The sequence below is a fragment of the Idiotropiscis lumnitzeri genome, chromosome 18 (assembly GCF_059441095.1).
Source record: "Idiotropiscis lumnitzeri isolate Australia: NSW breed Sydney's pygmy pipehorse chromosome 18, RoL_Ilum_1.0, whole genome shotgun sequence".
Classification (NCBI taxonomy): domain Eukaryota; kingdom Metazoa; phylum Chordata; class Actinopteri; order Syngnathiformes; family Syngnathidae; genus Idiotropiscis; species Idiotropiscis lumnitzeri.
The window spans coordinates 13,750,634-13,770,362 of record NC_142408.1 but is presented as its reverse complement, the minus strand read 5'-3'; the positions used below and the strand labels follow the sequence as shown (position 1 = coordinate 13,770,362).

General features: G+C 40.7%; 2 protein-coding genes across 6 annotated transcripts in view; both read right to left on the bottom strand.

Annotated features, from left to right (window-relative positions):
• Positions 1-19,729, bottom strand: part of pdzph1 (PDZ and pleckstrin homology domains 1) — a 56,634-nt gene that overhangs the window by 3,755 nt on the left and 33,150 nt on the right. Inside the window, exons 2-9 of one of the 2 annotated variants that reach the window (XM_088281341.1) lie at positions 10,223-10,368; positions 9,591-9,652; positions 4,678-6,609; positions 4,424-4,585; positions 2,585-2,746; positions 2,066-2,167; positions 339-470; positions 59-237 (exon numbers count right to left, since the gene is read on the bottom strand). In XM_088281341.1, coding sequence (XP_088137467.1) covers positions 59-237; positions 339-470; positions 2,066-2,167; positions 2,585-2,746; positions 4,424-4,585; positions 4,678-6,609; positions 9,591-9,651 — 2,730 coding nt within the window. In that variant the 5' untranslated portion in view covers position 9,652; positions 10,223-10,368. The remainder of the gene's footprint in view (positions 1-58; positions 238-338; positions 471-2,065; positions 2,168-2,584; positions 2,747-4,423; positions 4,586-4,677; positions 6,610-9,590; positions 9,653-10,222; positions 10,369-19,729) is intronic. The other variant, XM_088281342.1, reaches the window with a different exon arrangement.
• The window catches only part of pam (peptidylglycine alpha-amidating monooxygenase), a 54,701-nt gene continuing 46,590 nt past the window's right edge, over positions 11,619-19,729 (bottom strand). For all 4 annotated transcript variants that reach the window (XM_088281344.1, XM_088281345.1, XM_088281343.1 and 1 more), the window contains 3 exons: positions 17,463-17,702; positions 17,331-17,390; positions 11,619-13,846 (listed from right to left, as the gene is read on the bottom strand). In XM_088281344.1, coding sequence (XP_088137470.1) covers positions 13,668-13,846; positions 17,331-17,390; positions 17,463-17,702 — 479 coding nt within the window. In that variant the 3' untranslated portion in view covers positions 11,619-13,667. The remainder of the gene's footprint in view (positions 13,847-17,330; positions 17,391-17,462; positions 17,703-19,729) is intronic.

The window sequence follows — 19,729 nt, the reverse complement described above, 5'->3', positions numbered from 1 at the left end:
TCATGTCAGTAAACTCATGTGGACTTGTTTATTAAAAAGGAAGTGATCGACAGCTCACCCGTTTGTGTCTGTAGTAATAAAGCCAGCAGTCATGTGTGAGTACAAACCACCTCTTCCTCCAGCCTCGAATCAGGCCAGACTGGGTACGCTTGTGAAGATATCCACGACATGCAGGTCTGGGAGTATTAGGTACACGACCAATGTCTGAACCAATAGTCAATATTAGCTCCTCTGGACCTACAACACAAATATAGCAAGAAAGCTAAAATTCCAATTGTAGTATTTTTTTTTTCATTACTCTCCAGATTAGTGTACTATTAGATGAAGTGAGTTGTTACCTAATCCTGCAACCAGCATACCTTGTCGAGCCAAATTAGCCGCCTCAGAGTGAGAAATACTGGTGACGTCCGTTCCATTGACAGCCAGGACATAGTCACCGACCATCAAACCTGCTTCCTCTGCAGCCCCATCTGAAAGCACACACACACACACACACACCCACGCACACGTACACCCACTAAAAAGTTAAGCACCCGACTAAATGCATGGGACCCTATTTTCAAAGTGTAGCGGTGGAGTTTACTTTCATTACTTTCTTTATTTTGTTCAATTTTATAAAGGTAACTTTGGGTGTAACGGGGCGTTTGCACCTTTGTGCGCCGTTGTGGGATGCGACGCAATCTTTTTCTTGGGCAATCATTGCAGGAACTCTCATTTGCGTCAAAATCAGCACGGACAGAGGAGCAGTACGTCCAAGTATGTCATGCTTGACATTGTGTAAACAGAAATTAGGCTCGCTGGGGTCCATGTATGCAAAAAGATTATGTAGTTGACTGTGTATGTCATGGGCGACTGGAGGCCGCCTTGTTCCCCTGATTGTTCGTCTGAGTGTGACGCCACCCTAATGTAGCAGGGGTGCTATTAAAATGCAGGAAGTCCTCAGGTTATGACGTACTTGAGGTGCGACGTTGCAACTTTGACAGCTGTGCCTTGTCCTACATTTTAGGTTGACACTGCAGGAAAATGAAGATCGGATTGATCGGTCTGAATGGTTTAATTACAATTTTTTTTTTGTAATCCGACTTGGGCCACTTTCATGTGTGGTCCTAGATTGGATATGTAAGAGATTTTTTCGGAACATAACCACAGCCGAACGGCCAGGTCGCATGTACCCTTCATTGGTGTCATCTGGAGCCCAAAATGCATGTGCGGAGGGAGGGTTGTGGCAGCTCAGATCAAATCTGCAAAGTTATTTTGAGTAGCACTATTGACTTTATATTTAACTTTAATTGAATCCCACTTGAAACTTGAAGCATAAAGTGGACGTTTATGGTGAGAGTAATAATTGAGACATTCATTTTTTACACACGGCAATGACAGGACATCTCCATGATATAAATAAAGGGTTCATTCTGAGTTACGCGGAAATTTTTTATTCAAATAATTGATTTCTACAAGGATTCGGAGGACTTATCCCATACTGGTGATATATCAATGAAATTAATACCATGACGTCCACCATACACGTCCTCGGAGCGTTGAATTTGTTTTTTTGCCAAGCGCAGACTACTTTTTCTTAGGAAACTGACGGATGAGTTGAGGGCGTGGCAGCACTATGCGCCGGAAATCCCAGAGAGGCGCAAAATGACCTCGAGCAAGGTAGAATAGACGGCTTGCGCTGCTGCAAAAATTGTTAGTCCGTTTTCCCACCGAAATACCAAAATAGGGCCCATGGGCCTCAAATAACAAAACAAAGCAAGGTTATGGAATATGGCACTATTTGAAATTGTAGGCTTGAAATGATTCTGAGACCACTTTCAGCTTGTATTGTTATCATGAAGCGATGCAATCCTGTAAACTGAAGATCACAGTTTAGGAATTACTTCCTCCCACATTCCAAACATATGTACACATCACACAAAATTGGTTGAAATTTTATAAAAAAAACCTAAAATTGCACTTTAACTCTTTTTCAAGTGCTGTCAGAGCTATGTGACCAACTTGGACTCGCTATTATAAAGTGTAGATGGTGGTCAATGTTTTTGAATGTTTGTGATTTTCTTACTTGTGTCGACCTCTGTGACCACAATGGGTTTCGAGAACTGTATTCGAAAGCCCCAAGGGTAGTCTCCTGTCCCTTTGTTGATCTTGACAGTCCTCTCACGAACTGAAAAAAAAAATAATTGATTGCATGAAGACAGTAGGTGGTACAAAAGGTGAACAATAGTGACATCCAAAACCGTAGTTTTATAGAAAAGACTGGAATAATCCTTTTTTTAACATTGTCAAATGGATTTATGTTACACATTGATAGACTCCCACATCTACTGGGTCCACATTAAACCTGAATGTTGTATTTAAAATGATAGCAGTGTCTTTAAAAAATGTGAGTATAACTTAAAATTTGCATTGGAAACACTGCACATAACCAAATGGTTATTTGTCTTTACAGTATGTGCTCTATGAACAATTGGCGACCAGTTCAATGCGCCCAGTCAGTTGACCAAACAGCAATGCAGAAAATGAATGGATGGATGGAAATGTATTTTAGCGGTAGTCTATATACAGAATGAATACATCTTACTTGAAACAGCTCGAGTTCGAGGGTTAAGACCAGAAGAAATCGAACCGGGGACCTCTTTCTCTCCTTGATACAGCCATGCAGCCGAATGGAAAGTCTCTGCATAGAATCCTTTGTTGTCATTGTCACCAATTGTCAGGTCCATTGAGTGAATGTCCTCTGACACTAAAAAAAAGAAGGTATCAAAAGCATTAAAAAAACAAAACTCAACATTCTTCACCAGGGCTCCTTTGTGAAAGTGTGAGCTGCTTCCTGATAAATTTGAAGGGCTACCAGTTTGATACACAATTCTGAAAATAGTTTTTTCTCAAAGGTCCTTTCTCTGTTATTAAAAATGAATGACATTGATTGATATGAAGACACTGATCATGATCTGTAACAATGAACAGCTCTCTGCCAGTGTTTACATTTTGAAATGATCACTTGGAAAATATTCCTAGAAAATCACAATGGACCATTTCTGGTGGATTATTTACAGAACAAGCCCAAGATCATTTGAATCAGGTGTGTTACAAAAACACAGAGGTGGAAAACATACAGGATAGGTGCTTTCGAGCCCTGGAGTGGGTGCCCCCTAAATATAGAGCACGCTTATTTTACAAATGTCACTTTGGACTTGTTGTAATTAAAAAGCAGAAAGAAAAGCGTGTGCCTCAATCATTGTGACATCGGCAGGAACTGCAACATGTTAAACATGTCAATACAATCTATTCCAGACAATTTTAAGGGAAGTTATCTTTGGATTGTGTGCAGCAGGGCTGTGCAAAATTCTGAAATTCAGAAATCAATTAAATTCAAAGGATGGATTTTAATTTGAATTGACTCCACCCCACAGGATGCTGAATTGAATTTGAATTACAGGAAGTGGAATTGAATTCAACGCTTTTTACGAGAAACAGACACTGTATTTCACGAGTGTGCTCCAAAGTGCCCAAAATGTTTGGGAAGCAATTGTTAAGACTTATATAAAGCAGGTTTTTCTGGGAAATGCTGTTGTTATATATATATATATATATATATATATATATATAATTTTAACAATTTTTTTAAATTTATATGAGCAGGCTTTTTTATGTTCATTAAATAAGCAATTAATGCACATCACTATTTACGATAATAATTGTGTAAATCAGAGGTCACCAACCTTTTTTAGGGTAAATATCATTATGCAACACTGTTTCTTTTATCTCTGTCAGTGTTTATATTGGTGAGCCCACCAGTGATCGGACATGGTGATTTTTTTTTTTTTTTTTTAAACAGGCTCTCGGTCTACCGATGTGGTCCTTGGAAAATACCTGCAGGCACCGCATTGGTGCCCCTGGTGTAAATTAAGCCCTCACAATAATATATGTATGGAATTCATGTTGTAAATAGGAGGCTTATATACCGTAACGCTTCTTTGCTAAATACACAGCACAAATTTCTTTGAATTGCATGGAATTTCAATTCTACTTCCTACAATTCAAATTTCAAATGCAATTTTGCTTCCTTTTCACCCAAAAAAATCAGGGTTGAATTTAAATCCAATCAAACCAGCTCTTTCATTTGCTGTGTGGGTCAACTTTGTTAGCAACTAATGTACTGATTTTGTAGCAAAATAAAACTGATGCATTATTCAAGAACTTTTCCGTACACTTTTACCACTATTTTTTCAAAAAGCAACCATTGCCAAAAAACACTTTAGGATTTTTCTGAAGAGAACAGAGAAGAATATTCACCCGATGTTACCGGGAAGTAAAACTCACATTTGGAACAGAAACGATTGTGGAGGTGTGCAAGTACTTTAGCCCAGTGTAACTGTTTCAGTCCTTTTATAGCCAGAGATGCTTTCTTAAAAACAACCTGATTCCTCTGTGATGTCACTGGTAAACGAGCTTCCTCCAGCAGAGCTCCACTGTTTGCTGTCCTTGAACAGTTTTCTCCTCCTGGCCCAGGAGTCAGGTGTTGCGCTGTCTGCATCTTTGAGGCTCAGAAGTCTCAGATGCTCTTTGGCCTCCAGGGAACCTGGAATTGCATTGAAGCGATCACAACAGACATTTATTCAAATGCCCCCACGCCCCTTGAATGAGTTATTTTATTGTACTGCAACTACTTACTGGTTTTGGACTTTTTATCTGTTTGTAGTCTCTCACTATTCTTGGAAAGTTCTTCAACATTTGTTCCTGTGCTTAAAAATCCATCGGCAATGAATGATGCAGAAGGTTTATCACCATCTTCTGAACAGCAGCTTCCTTTGTTCAATTGAGAATCTCTTGACTTCTCAACTCTCAGTGACAGGGACAGGTTGGCATTTTCTGTAAAGGCTTTAGGTTTAAAGGTGCTTAATAAAGGCTCATCAATGCGCTGTAAAGTGGACATACAAGTGCCTTGACGCAGTTGTGAATCCATCAGGAAGTTTTGCTTGAGTAAACCAGTTGTTGCCTTGACGATAGAATTTTCATTTTCACCATCACTGTTCTGTCCTGATGATGTTGGGGGGCTTTGCACAAAATGTTCCTCGGAACCACTGCAGGATGGAGGAATCACTTGAATGGCTAGTGCTTTTCGGCTAAACTGGCCTACACTTAGCTCTGGACTGTGACACTCTAGTTCTCCCATTTCCTGGTCGAATCCACTGTCTGTCACCTCACTCTGATCTGCGTTCTCAACAAAATCACGGTATTTGCCTTGTTCTTGAAGTCGTTTGCTGACTGTAAATGCATTCTCAGGATCATCTTCAGTGCGTAGCATGCAGAAAGGCATGAGGAGGGAATGCTTTTGATGTAAGTTTGTGATTCCCAAATTCTTCATTTGGGCCATAGGGGTGATGGTTCCTGAGGAGAAAGACTTACTGTAGGACACAAGAAGATCTTCTTGATTCAAACTTGGAAACGTCTGCCGTCTTCTCAGTGGAAATACGCATTCTCTGGGTTCTACAGTGGCAACACTGTTGTGTCTGACGCAGGATTTTGTTTTTTGGCATTTGACGAGATTTTTGGTCAGGCTAGACCAGTTGGTCAAGGACAAAGGTTTCATGGGTCTGGAGTTGTAGTTTTCTGATTCTGACGACTCATCAAATGAAGGGGCTAGAGCTACCTTTTCCTTTACATCATCACAAAATGTCTGTCTAGATTCTTCCTCACAGTTCATGGGTGCTTGGTCAAATGCTTTTTGGTGCGTATCAGCGGAGCTGCAGGAACTAATCTTACAGGAATCCAGATCACATAGCAGACCTTCTAAAGTGTTATATTTCACGTCAGCAAACTCTTGAGGAGGCGGAATGGCCCCAAACTGATCCTTGCTGAAGCTTTTGCAAAAAAGCCACTTTTTTCTTTGTGGCTTGATGTTCTCCAGTGATGGTGGGTATTTTGATATTTGCTGATCATGATCGGTGCATTGACTGTTGCTTGGACTGCTTGTACATTTGAAATTTGTTTTTATTGCGTCCTCACTCATGCTGGGTGTATAATTTGGCGGATTTTGACTTATGCCAATGGCCATATGTTGTAATTGTTGCTTATTCTTTGGAGTCCACCCCTGTTCATCTTTGGTCTTACCAAAGCTCGTAGTATCTTCTTCCTTTTCATCTATGAGAATAACAGTGGTATTGTGCTCAGTGATTTCTTTAATTTCTAGCTTCACATATGCTCCGTTGCAGTTAATATTTATGATGTTTGTAACTGGTGTTGCTAACTGACAAGGATTTCCACTTAAAGGCTCTCGTGACTGCTGGAACGTGATCTTTGGGGGCGTCTCTTTCATATTATCAACAGAAACAGATGTCACGATCTTCACTGCCCTCTCTGCCTGCTCTGTTGTAGTGGTATAAGTACTTTGGTTGTGGAACCAACTTATATGATGATCTTGTTTAAGTATTTTCTCCTTTGGCAGTGCGTTGGTATATTTTTCATCATCTTCAGATCCTGGCAAAACCTTTTCCTTCCCAAGACATTCTTTGTCCCTCTTTTCAAGGATGTCATGTTTATAGCACACACTGTTGTTTTTGTCCTGCTTGTATGAAATGGTACATGGTATACTGGTAACGCTCTCTGAAAAAAAATATTCACGCATTTAAATCATTAATGGATTTGCAGTTAATTTACTGAACATATACATTAAATAGAATACAATACAATTTATATATTTATATAGCACATTTCACAACAGTTGGAACTGTAACAAAGCACTTTATGGATAGTGTAATATAAATTAGCAGTAAATTAGAACACAAATTCCAAAACATATACAGAAGATATCAGATGAACAGCAGAACTGTGGCAGTGGCATGTTGAGTTGAAAGCCAAAGATAAAAAATGTGTTTTACAAGTGGACAAAGAGGGGGCTTGCCTGACATTTAATGGAAGGTCATTCCATAGAGAATGACCGGCAACAGAAAAGGCGCAATCCCCCCTAGGCTGTGCCGCACCGCCAGCAGCATTTGTTCCGCAGACCTGAGGCAGTGGGAAGGTGTGTAGGGGTGGAGGAGCTCAGAGAGGTAAGATGGGGTGAGGCCATTTAAAGATTGGGGTTATGTGCTCCCTCCTCCAAGCTCCACTTAAAAGGCGAGCAGCAACATTTTGGACCAGTTGGAGGTGCTTGAGGGAAGACTGGCTGACTCCAAAATAAAGTGGATTACAGGGAATCTTGCATCGATGTAGCGAAGGCATGAATTACCCGTTCTAAGTGCTGCTGAGAGAGAAAGGGCTTTACTTTAGCCAACTGCTTAAGATGAAAAAAGCTGCATCGAACAATAGCACTGATTTGCTGATCTAATTCACTGTCCAATTTTAAACCAGAGTCAAAACCTGTTGGCTTTAGATAAGATGCAATGGGGGCAAAGTCAACAGGGTTTAAAGTAGAAGGGCCACTGGGACCGAACTCCATTACTTTTGTCCTTTTTTTCATTGAAATTCAAGAAATTAAGAGACATCCAGGCTTTGATTTTCTCAAGACAGGACAAAAGTGGTCTCAAGAAGAGAGCGTCTTTTTTGCTCAGTGGGATAAAAATCTGACTGTCATCCGCATGGCAATTGGAAGGAATGGAAATTCGGGGCAGCAAGTACAACGAAAACAGAACTGTGGGCCCGAAAACAGAACTGTGGAACACCATATAACAAAGCGGGACTCAGAGCTACCTAGGCCAACACGAAAGGTCCTGCCAGCCAAATAGGATCCAAACCACTCTAGAGCGCTACCACTTAAGGCCATCTGATGCTGCAAACCAGGCGTGGGCAAACAACAGCCCGGGGGCCACATGCCACAATAAAGGTTTTAATCCGGCCGGCCAAACTTGTAAAAAATTAACTGAATAAACCTTGTAAATGTTTTATTTTCTAAATACGTACTCTTGTTTTTCAAACACAGATATTTTGTTGTAATGCTTTTGTTAATTAAGATCTTAACTGCATGTGCACCACCTTTCCCAGAATTTTAGTAATATAAAGTAATCTGGAAATGAGTCTAAAATTCGCCAGCACATCTTGATCAAGGCAAAGTTTCTTAAGCAGGGGTTGCACCACAGCATGTTTAAAACGTTGGGGCACTCTTCCAGAAGACAGACTTCTATTGACAATAGCCAAAACCGATTTGCCAATCCTTGGGAGAACCTTCTTAAAGAACTGAGGAAGGACGGCATCAATGCCTTATTATGGCAAACCACATCCTCCATAGATGACAAGAAAATTGACCCAAAGGAATCCAACACTGCGGAACAAGGATTGTAAACCCAAGCTGTACAACATTGACCATAAAAAGCTGCAAAAATCTATTGCACATTTCAGGGGACCAGTCTGTGCAAATCGGCTGACAGGGTTTGAGTGCAGAATCAATTGTTTAAAATAGAGTACGCCGATTATGACAATTTGCCTGAATAAGACTGGACAAGTATTCCCTTTTGGACTCTTTCACATTGCTTTGGTAACAGCTCCAGCAGTCTTCGGGGATTTGATATGCGACTTGCCGTCTTTTTTCTACCGGCATTTAGCTTTGCGGCATTCTTGTTTAGCTGCACGAGTTCTCTCATTAAACCATGGCTCCGGTCATACTTTTAGCCGCATAATTTTTAATGAAACTCGAGAATCCCAAATATTACTACAAGAAGAGTGGAACCAAGAGCTGAGTTCCTCTGTGTTTGAAGAGACACAACAAAGCTGATCAAAGTCATCGGAGAAACGACTAGCAGTGAGGGTGTTAAAAATCTGACGGTTGCATTTGCTGGTGGTAGCGTTAACAGCAGCAGAGGAAAACAGTACATCAAAGAGCACAGTCATGTGATCAGAAATAACGTCCAACACTTTCAAATTTAGGATCGATAAACCAAAAGGAAAGACAAGGTTTAACGTATGTCCCTGCTTTTTTAAGATATCTTCTCAAAGTATTTGATATCGATTGGTTGTTTCCATGACAATGTATTCCACATACCTCTTCAATTTTTTTTAAAAGGTCAGTATTTATTGGCTCACCTGTTTATTTCTTTAACCATTAAGTTGGCAAACCTTTATTGGCAAATAGCATTCTGAGAAATATTTGTTGAAATACTTTTATGTCTTTAAAGTTATCAAAAGTTAGAATTTTTATGTTGATGTCATGGTAATACAAGATTATATGAATCCAATTGAATCCAAAGGAGCAGCCAAATTGGTGCCTTGGTTTGGATAAAAAGGGGTAACTCTGCTTTCAAGTAAGAAAATCATATTGTAGCATTTTTCATAGCTTTGCTAAAATCTGATAATAATTGACGTTCTTAAATTGGCAATGGTAATGAAAATTTTTAATTCCAAGATCAGCTGTCGTAGGGAGAGGGCCTCATCTTTTTGTTTCTAACTGTAACACTTGGTCATGGAGTGCAACTAATTATTTGTTTCAGATGGGGTCTCATAACTTGCCTAACTTGAATATGATAATCCTAGGAAGCCTTAGGGAATTCCATAGGCTTTGTTGAGGCCAAGACCAAATATTGACACCGTGCTTGCAAGTTGCAGGTGTGGGAAAATGTGACTCTGCTAAGCACAAGATTAATGACATCACTCACGTTTACTGCTGCTGGAGCTCCGCCTCCGTCTGCTGTATCTTCTCCTTCCCCTTTTGCTCATTCTTAAATCCAAAGAAGACTCATGTTAACCAATATAAAGAGTTTTATATGAAAATTCAGGCCTCCAGACTAACATTTTTTTTACTAGGAGCACAGTAGCCCCTAACCTGATTTTAGGGACGTACACTTAGAAGTGCAAAGTAAATGGCTGAAGTGTGGAGCAGAAGTTTGACAGCAACAAAAAAAACCCTCAGGAATTTAAAAATAATCATAATAATAATCAGAAAATGTACAGATTGCACAAGCGTGGGTCGATCAAAAATGTACTTGTACTGTCGCAAGTTTTGGGAGCAAAATTCTTACGTTGATTACGGGCAGTCTGAAGCCAAATGAAAATGGGGATTTCTTTTTCTTTGTAGCCAATAGGACTTGTTTCAAAGAGCTAACACCCTTTGTTTCCAGTGTTGTGCCATTTTTGACATTTAAAAAACAAATGCACACCTGCTGAACAGTCAGCACGCGACAAAAAAACAAGAAGTTATCATTTTCTTGATATTTGGTACACCAGAAAAGTTATACTGGTAGTACTACATAATTACAAATTATGATGTAAGCGAAAACAAGTGACTTACCTTGTAATGGCAAATATAGCTGAAAATGTTGTTTAAAGTTCACAATTGCCACTCCTCCGCACTGGCCACGGTGAGTGTGTGCTTGCAGACTGCTCCACTTCTTATTGTTGCTATTCTCAAGCGTAAAGCAGCTTACTATGTCTAATCTTCAGAGATATAGCAACCAGCAAACGTGTTAAACATATTAAATCAATGCCCCTTGTTTCCCGCGTGCCAATGTGGCTGGAATGATGCAGCAACAAGAAAATGATTTATGCATGATGACTTTTTTTTTTTCATTTTAGGACGCTCTTCTCATGTTTTTCTTGTTTGAATCAATCAGTCCATATTATACTGCTGTTTTACTGCTTACATTTAAAACAAGATACTGCAGTGCACATTCAAATAAATTTAGTCCCTCTATTTTAACCTTAGGTATGATTTCTTACACTGTCCAAAAAAAAAAAAGGGTTCGATTTATGTACTCCTAAGTCCAACTTTCTGGGGACAAACCAGTGAGGTTCATTGATTTGCTGGCAAGATGGGCAAACCAAACCAGGATAACATTGGATAACCTTCTTGGATTGAATGAATTGAGTGAATTTTTTCCTACCCATTATTTTTTTGAATTTTAAAAAAGTATTTTTGGATAGTTTTTTGGACATTCGGGCAGAATGGTGAATGACTGTTTTGTCCGCCGCCTCACAGCACAAAGGTGCAATGTTTGACTCCGGCCTTCCTGTGTGGAGTTTGCATGTTCTCCCGGTGCCTGCGTGGGTTTCTTCCGGGTACTCCGGTTTCCTCCAGCATTCCAAAAACATGCATGGCAGGTCAATTGAACACTCTAATTTGCCCCGAGGTATGAGTGTGAGTGCGGATGGTTCTTTGTCTCTGCGTGCCCTGCGATTGGCTGGCAACCAGTTCAGGGTGTCCCCGCCTACTGCTGGAGATAGCTGGGATAGGCTCCAGCACGTTCTGTTCATGGGCGTATTTCAGATGTAAAAATGTTTTTGTTTTTTAATTTTCAATAATTACAAAGACATGTGATAACATAACACACATTTCTATTAATGTGGCTTCATCTATTGTTATTCTACTAGGTTTTATAAGTACAGGAAAAAAGACATTGATGTTAAACGAGTTTTATTGATATTGGACATGTTGCTGCTGTCTTGGCGTGCTTGTATTTAGATGAATTAAAAGTTTATCATAACGTAACTAGGCAATCTCTTTTTTTCGCGTGCCACTTTCAATTTTGGGATCAGTTATTTTTTTGTCGGATGGCTTCTGTGAAGTCTTATATATATATATATATATATATATATATCGATATATAGATCTATAGATATATATATCTATCTATATATAGAGATATATATATATAGATATATCCAAAACCACATTCAAGACACCAGAATGCATTGCAAACACTTTATTACACAAATAACATTGTTACTAAAATAGTACCTTTGCAGCAAAATTGTCACAATAAATATCAGTTCACATGTGACTGCAACATTCTATTTCTATTGCATGCTTTTAATACATTAATCATTCAAGTGACAAATGAAGCAGATAAACAGGTATTTGGTGAAAGGAAATGAAAGATCAAGCAAGTGAAACACTCAGGGAAAACAACCACCCTTTGTTAGGAGGTTGTCACACCTTCAATATCATGCCAATGAATTTCAGTAGATATCTTCCAACATTCTAATTAAACTTACGACTTTTGTAGGCATACGTTTTAGGTTCCATTCATTCTTAAACATCAAGTACCTGCTTAATTTCGCATACATTTCCAAACATACAAGTCCCGGTTCAAATATAAACAAAGACGAGAAGTCTGCAGGTCAAATTTATCTCCAAACTTTGGCTATTTTCCCTTGCTTGTTTCATTTAAACTAATTTGCAGTGTATTTTCAAACAAACACAAGTTTAGAAGTAGGTCAATTCAGACTTATATCCTTTGCTTGCAGATTTAATTTGAGCACATTGTATTTTCCGGGTCTGTACATGATAATCCAAACGAATTCAATTTTACGGTTAATAATTGAGTAAATATGCCCTTTGATTCTGGCTGGCCAACAGTTCCTCCACCGCCTCTTGCCCAAAGTTGGGCTGGGATAGGCTACAGTTCACTCATGACCCAACATAGTGAGGATAACTGGTAGAGTAAATGGACCGATGGCCTAATCAGTAAATAATTGAAACGAGCCAAACATAATTGGGGATACAGTGCAATAAACGAGGCTGTTCACCAGAGTCTTATCGACCATTTACATTCCCACAAAACATTTATGAGTAAATATGTAATTTTTCCACTGACAGTGAAGGAAGAAAAATCAGTACAAGAGTACAAGCTATGATAGCAGCAGCAATCTTCCTCCCATGGTACATTTATTATGGCGGATGATGACAAAAGGCAAAAGATGAAAAGGCACACAATTGCAATACAAATGTGACAAAATCAAATCGTGGACGAAAGATGAATAGAAATATAGTAACGCGTGGAATTTTAATACACAGAACCTATTTATGCATGGAAGAAGGCAATTTTGTGGTTTAATTAAATTTACATTAGATTAAAATATCAATTCTTTAGAATCCAGACATTTCTGTGTGTAATCATGTTTAAGAGTCCCATTCTCATAAAAAGCTTTCAGGTGTAACATCACAAATTGTAGAACGTTAATAAAAACTCATTAGAATGAACAATGAATCCCCTCCCACAAAAAAATAAAATAAAAATAAGTTAACCATTATAAACAAGCATATGAAAGATTTGTGTTTTCAATTCTCATATTTACGGAACAAGCACAACAACGAGCACAAATGCTTGAAATGTTGCGGTGACATTTGAACCAAATGTGAGACAACAGGTGACAAACTCAAGGTCCGGGGGCCAGATTTGGCCCGCAACATCCTTTTATGTGGCCCCCCAAAGGCAAATCATGTGGACTTCATGTTTCTTTCAAATTGACTTTGCTATGAACAGCACTGAGATATGAGATAATGCAAGATTTTTTGTTACCAATCCCCCCTTTAAGATATTAAAAATTTGTCGAACAAACAATTAACGGGCTTCTGAAAGCAGTTATCAATTTACTGTGTATACGTGATAATATAAGGCGATCATACATTTATATGGGTTCACAGGCATAACGGCTCTCTGACGGCAACCATAAATACAATGTGGCCGGTGACAAAAATGAGTTTGACGGCCCTGCTCAAGACCTTTAAAAAAAAAAAACAATAATTTCACTATATTTTGATAAAGAATCCAGGACTGTTTTAAGAACATGGGCATGTTAAATTAAGATTACATGAATCTAATTACAGCAAAAAAATAAATAGGTACAGTCCCTACTTAAATATATAGACAATAAGGCATCTAACACAACAGTTACATGATGAATAACATGACTGGCAATGAGTAAGCAAAAAGTGGTGATGGGGACAGAATCCCCTAAGAGGAGGACGGAGGCGGTGGGGGACAAGCGGAGTACTCTTCATTCTCAGACTCGCTGCTCTCATCGTTCCTTTCCTGGTCGCTGCCTTCAGTACTCAATTGGTCGAAGCCCTGACGACTATAACCCTTATGGGAGGCAAAGAAGTTTCCGAGGTTCAGGCTGCCAACTGCTTTACCTGACCAGAGGGGATACATTGCAGAAAATGTGACTATGTGTAGATCAAAATACACGGTATCAACAATTCTGCCTTAAAAAAATCTGAACAGCAGCATTCTGTAAAAAAAAAAAAAAAAGTCATGTTGCATTATTATTTATGATACATACTCATGAAAACGTGTAATCAAACAATACGCACACCAGTAAACGTTGCAGAGTGATGCCTTGAGGTTAGAATTCCCCAGAAATTTACGAATATTGCACAAATGCTTCTCTCAGAATATCAATCACAACTGAGCTACCTCTGCATGAAATATGTTTTGATTGAAAATAGTGGCTTGGTTGGTTCATTGTTCTCTGGTAATAGGCAGGAAAAGGCATACACTATGCAAATTATTTATCTGAACCCGAGTAGAAGGGTGGTGCAGCTACAGAGAAACAATCCATTCAATTTTGAATCTCATCAAAAGGTGTGGACGCAATAAATTGTTTTCCTATTTCCCTGTTATAGTCCACTTGAAGAAGGGCTCAATGAGACAAGTAGCTATCGGATTCCGCAGACGATACTACGGCTACTGGCCTGAATGGAAAAGTATAGCTTTGCAAAAGATGATTTGATTGATGATTCTTATGCCCATTACTCACCTCAACTTTAGCACTTAAAAACAACCATTGCAGCGTACAATACAAAGTGCTATACGTGGAGTAAAAATCAATCAGACGTGAACAGTGAATGCAGTAAACGAATAATAAAATACTACTTCATGATTAAATAACCTAGCACTTAATTAATGAACCAATTAATTAATTAATCAAATACATCAGACACTCCTTTATTCTCCCCCTTTTCCACTTTTTGTGGCAGTCTGCCTCATCCTTTGACAATCATGCCGGGTTTTTGTGGTTAAAAAAAATAAAGAGTACATTAGACTGTATGTGGCGCCTCATAACCAAGTTCAGGGTTTTCCCGTTACGTTATATAATGTGTTGCACATTGCGTAATGATTTTAGTTTATTTTTTGCATCATAGGTTACTTCTATAAAGGCAAATGAAGCATTATTTAATATGAAAGGCTCCAACCAGTAACATCACACATGCCAATGTGTCGGACAAAGTAAGAAAATACCTGTTGGTTGTTGATGTAAACTCTTGCATGTTGAAAGAATGTTAAGCGCCAGCAGACAGCGCAACTCTGCGATGTCTCATTGATTAAATGAGAAATCTTTTAGTCTGTCTTTGGTATGTCCTTCATAAAACAACATACAGTTGAATTCATCTTCCTATCGCAACATTTCACGGTGCTGCCATTTTCAAATGATTTGACCGGAGGATGCAACCACCTATTTTTGGAGTTATCTCCAGTGGACACTTACAGGTACAGTGAACCCCCGCTACTTCACGGTTCACCTTTCGCGGGTTCAGTGCTTCGCGGGTCTAAAAAATATTCGGGGGCATTGTAGTTTCGCCGAGCGGCACGACGGGGCGCTGGAGCGGTTAGACGGCCGGCGTGCGCAGAAGAAGAGCGTGGGCGAAGAGGAGAGTGGACGAAGAAGAGCACGTTCCCCCGGGCAAGATTTGGGGCGACGTTTCGCGCGGTTCGGACCGTACCAGAGCTCCGGAGGAGGCCGGACGGCGTGCGTGGCAGTTAAGCCGAAGAGGAGCACCTCCCGCCCGGGCACGAGCGGGGCGACATTTCGCTCCGTTCGGGACCGTACGAGAACTCCGGAGGAGGCCGGCCGGCGTGCGTGACAGTTACGCCGAATAGGAGCACCTTACCCGGGCACGGGCGGTGTCAAGCGGCCCCTAAGTTTAACCGAATGGAAGCTCCGGAGGAGGAGGGCATGCTCGCGTCACAGTCAAGCCGAAGAGGAGCACCTTCCCCGGGCACGGGCGGTGCCAAGCGGCCCCTAAATTTAACCGAATGGAAGCTCCGGGGGAGGAGGGCGGGCGTGTGTCACAGTTAAGCCGAATAGGAGCACCTCTTCCGCCCGGGGCACGAGCGGGGCGAAATGAAACCGAGTTCAACCAAACGGAGACACGCTTCGGGGGAGCAGGTCCGGCGTGCGTGACAATTAAGCTGAAGAGGAGCACCTCTTCCGCCCGGGCACGAGCGGAGCGCGAGGCTGTCAGTTATGAATGAATAAATGAATAAATAAATAAATGAAGAATGCCACCTTTCATTTCACTGTCATGATCCGTGCCTGTCATGCCGCGTGTGTTTTTGTATTTTCAGCTGTGTGGGCGTTCCTCCAGCGATCGTCTCGCGCCATGCCGTCAGCTGCTGCGAGACGCGCCCACCAGCCCCGCACCGGATTCCCATTCACTCACTGATTACACTCACTATATAATCCACCTACACTGACTACCTGGCGTCGGATTGTTATCCTACTTGCTCATGCTCACGTACTTCGAGCGTTATCTTGTTCAAGTGTTTCTTGTTGTCGCGTTTTTCTTTCATTTCGTTATCAGCTACAGCTCGGCTCGTTTTCTGTTCTCTTTTTCTGTCGATGATTGGTCTCCTCTTATCCTTCCGTGGTAAGCAATCTTCGTTAGTCATTCCTTGCCTTTTGCAAGCGTTTTTCGTTCTATAGTTATTCCCTTTTCCTGGTGCGAGTGTTCCACCAGCGCTTTACGTTCTTTCCGCCGATAGATTGGTATTATATATATTATAGCCGATAGACCCTCATAGTCCTAGATTGTAATTGGATACTGACTATATTGTGATTATAATAAATATCTTTATATCACCACCTTTTTTCCCCGTGTCTGCGTTTGGAGAGTCCTGTTCAATCCTCCAGCTCTGCTGGAGGATCATAACATTAACAGGGCACACCGGACGGCGTACCAGCAGGTAAAAGTCGAAGTAATTAAATAAATACAAAAAGAAGTAATTGAATAAAAACTAAAATAATGGCTGGGGAATAAAAAAATAAGTTTAAATAATAATTAGTTTTTTTTTGTTATAACATGAATTTCACTCTCTCTCTCTCTCTACCCGTATATATATATAAATATATATGTATATATATATTTTTTTTAAGCATTTTTGAAGGTGCACCGCTACTTCGCGGATGGTCTCGGTCTCCATTAACCGCGATAACCGGGGGTTCACTATATATCATTTATTTTACAGCACTTTCTTAAAGTTGCAGTTATTGTGCAGTGCTGTATGAATAAAGTTGAGTTTTAACTAAATTACTTGACAGCATTTGAATTAAGAAAGGAATTTAAATAAATAAGCAGAAAATAAACATGGTTCAGGTGGTGACTAAATTCTTGCTATCAAAAATCCTCACCCTTCGCTGATGAAGCCATTTGCTTTGACGGCAATGTTCTGTCCACCCCAAAAAAAAGCTATACCTATATTTGGAAGTACTTTTATTGTATTTATTTGTGATGGTTTCATTTTGTCCCTTTCAACGTGACTCAGCTGGACTCTAGTGTGGCACCCAAGCGCCCTTTTTTGGCGAGACGCCCCTGAAGGCATATTACTAATACTTACCACTAATTTTTTCCAAAATTCCTCCAACAGCACTGGATTCACTTTTCGTCTCATACCGGTCTGCAGAGAGATAAAAGTTAGAGTGAGGGAAAGAAACAACCTAGCACTCAATAGTCTTCCTGTCATACTTACTGTTTTTTCTCCAACAGATGAAGACTCCTACAGAGATGACAAGCAGAAGAGGGATGAGCAAGAGCACAGTGATGACCACTGGCAGGAGACCTTGCTCTTTTTTGGGATGGGAAACAGTCTTTTTCTTCTCATCTTCTTGTGGCTTAATGTGTTGAGACAAATATGGCTTCTGTTGAACTGATGGAGTCTTTGACATGTTCTGCTCTGGTGCCAGCTTGGTTTGGATATATGTCTCAATTTCTACACAGAGAAACATTAAATTAAGAAAGAAATATAGTTCATAAACGTAAAAAAAAAAAAAAATCAAGTAGCTTTTATTTAAGATCGCACCCTGGACTGGTCGGCATTCAATCACAGAGCAGATAGACAGGCAACCAATTTTAACTTTTTAAGACATGCGGATGACCCTGGGAGCTCCCTGAACTTTTTGTTTGAATTCTGTTATTCGTATAGTCTAAGAAAGAAAAAAATATCACAGAACAGATGTACTGTACAGTATTTTGTAGGGATTTCCCAATACAAGTTTTGGCCGACCGAGATATTAATCCAATGTCATGATGCCAACACGAATCAGACTTACTTTGTGAATACTTATTAAAGGGTTTAATCAAGTGGTATTTAGCAGATAATTAGTAAATGAGTAACACAAATCTGGCCTTAAATCTAAAAATATGCTACAATTGAGAAAGAAGAGTATGAAAAATTTAAATAAATCCAAATACTAAGCTTAATTAAATGATTGACTAAGGGGAGAAAACAAACTCAATTAATCCATTTCTGCTTCAACAGATGCAAATTATACTTCTAAAGTACAAAATAATACTTACAGTTGACTTATGTCTTTTTTTTTAACCACAAGCATGGTGGGGACAGCATTCGCTTATTCTTTCTTTTTTTATGCATTTGTGATGAAGTTTTAGCAACAATGTAGTGGCACATATGAATCATGGAGTGAGGCCTGAGGTGCTCAATTAAGTATTTAAAGCCGACAATACTCATCAGGGTCTTTTGAAGTCCTGTGCGAGTTTGCCATGCTTTGCGAATGTTTTGGACAGCATCCGTTGCTTGAGGGAGGAAGAGGATTGTTTCTTAGCCTAAAATTCTCGTTTTTTTTTTTGTTTTTTTTTTGCTGGTGCCGCTTCTAATGCATGATAAAGTTGTTCATATTAAACTTCACTGGCTTTTTACTGTTGTAATTATGTGGGCTCTGCATGCTGGATCTGAACACGATGTGAGGTGCGCGCTCCTGGCTATCAACCCCAGGAAAGCTACTGGACCCGACGGAATACCAGGCAAGGTCCTCAGAGCATGTGCCCACCAACTGTCACATGTTTTCTGCAGGGTCTTCAACCGCTCCCTGGCTCAAGCAGTCATCCCCTCCTGCTTGAAAACGTCCACCATTATTCCTGTCCCCAAAAAGTCACCCGCCGTCCACCTGAATGACTACCGTCCTGTTGCTCTCACCCCAGTCATCATGAAGTGCTTCGAGAGGCTGGTTCTCCAGCACATCAGGGACTGCCTTCCTCCCACTCTGGACCCCTACCAGTTTGCATACCGGGCTAACAGATCCACTGAGGACGCTATCGACACTGCTCTGCATGTTGTGCTGGGCCACCTGGAACAACAGCATAGCTATGCAAGGATGCTCTTTGTGGACTACAGCTCGGCATTCAACACCATCATCCCGGACATCCTCGTCGCCAAACTGGACATTCTCGGCCTCCCTACCCTCACACGCATCTGGATTAAGGACTTTCTGACCAACAGACCCCAGACTGTGTTGCTCGGCCACTACACGTCCTCCACCCGTACGCTGAGCACCGGTTCCCCTCAAGGATGCGTACTGAGCCCTCTCCTATACGCCCTCTACACCTACGACTGCAGCCCGGCCCACGGTAACAACACCATCGTCAAGTTTGCTGACGACACGACAGTGGTCGGTCTGATCTCGGAAGGTGACGAGACAGCCTACAGAGAGGAGGTCCAGAGACTGACGGCTTGGTGCGAGGACAACAGACTGCAACTCAACATTGCAAAAACAAAGGAGATCATCATCGACTTCAGGAGGAACAAGACGGTGCCGCCCCCCCTCCGCATCGAAGGCGTGTGTGTGGAGAGGGTCCACACGTTCAAGTTCCTGGGAGTACAGATCTCCGATGACCTTTCTTGGACACACAACACCACAGCAGTGGTAAAGAAGGTCCACCAGCGTCTGCACTTCCTGAGAGTCCTCAGGAAATTCAACCTGGACAGGAAGCTGCTGCTGG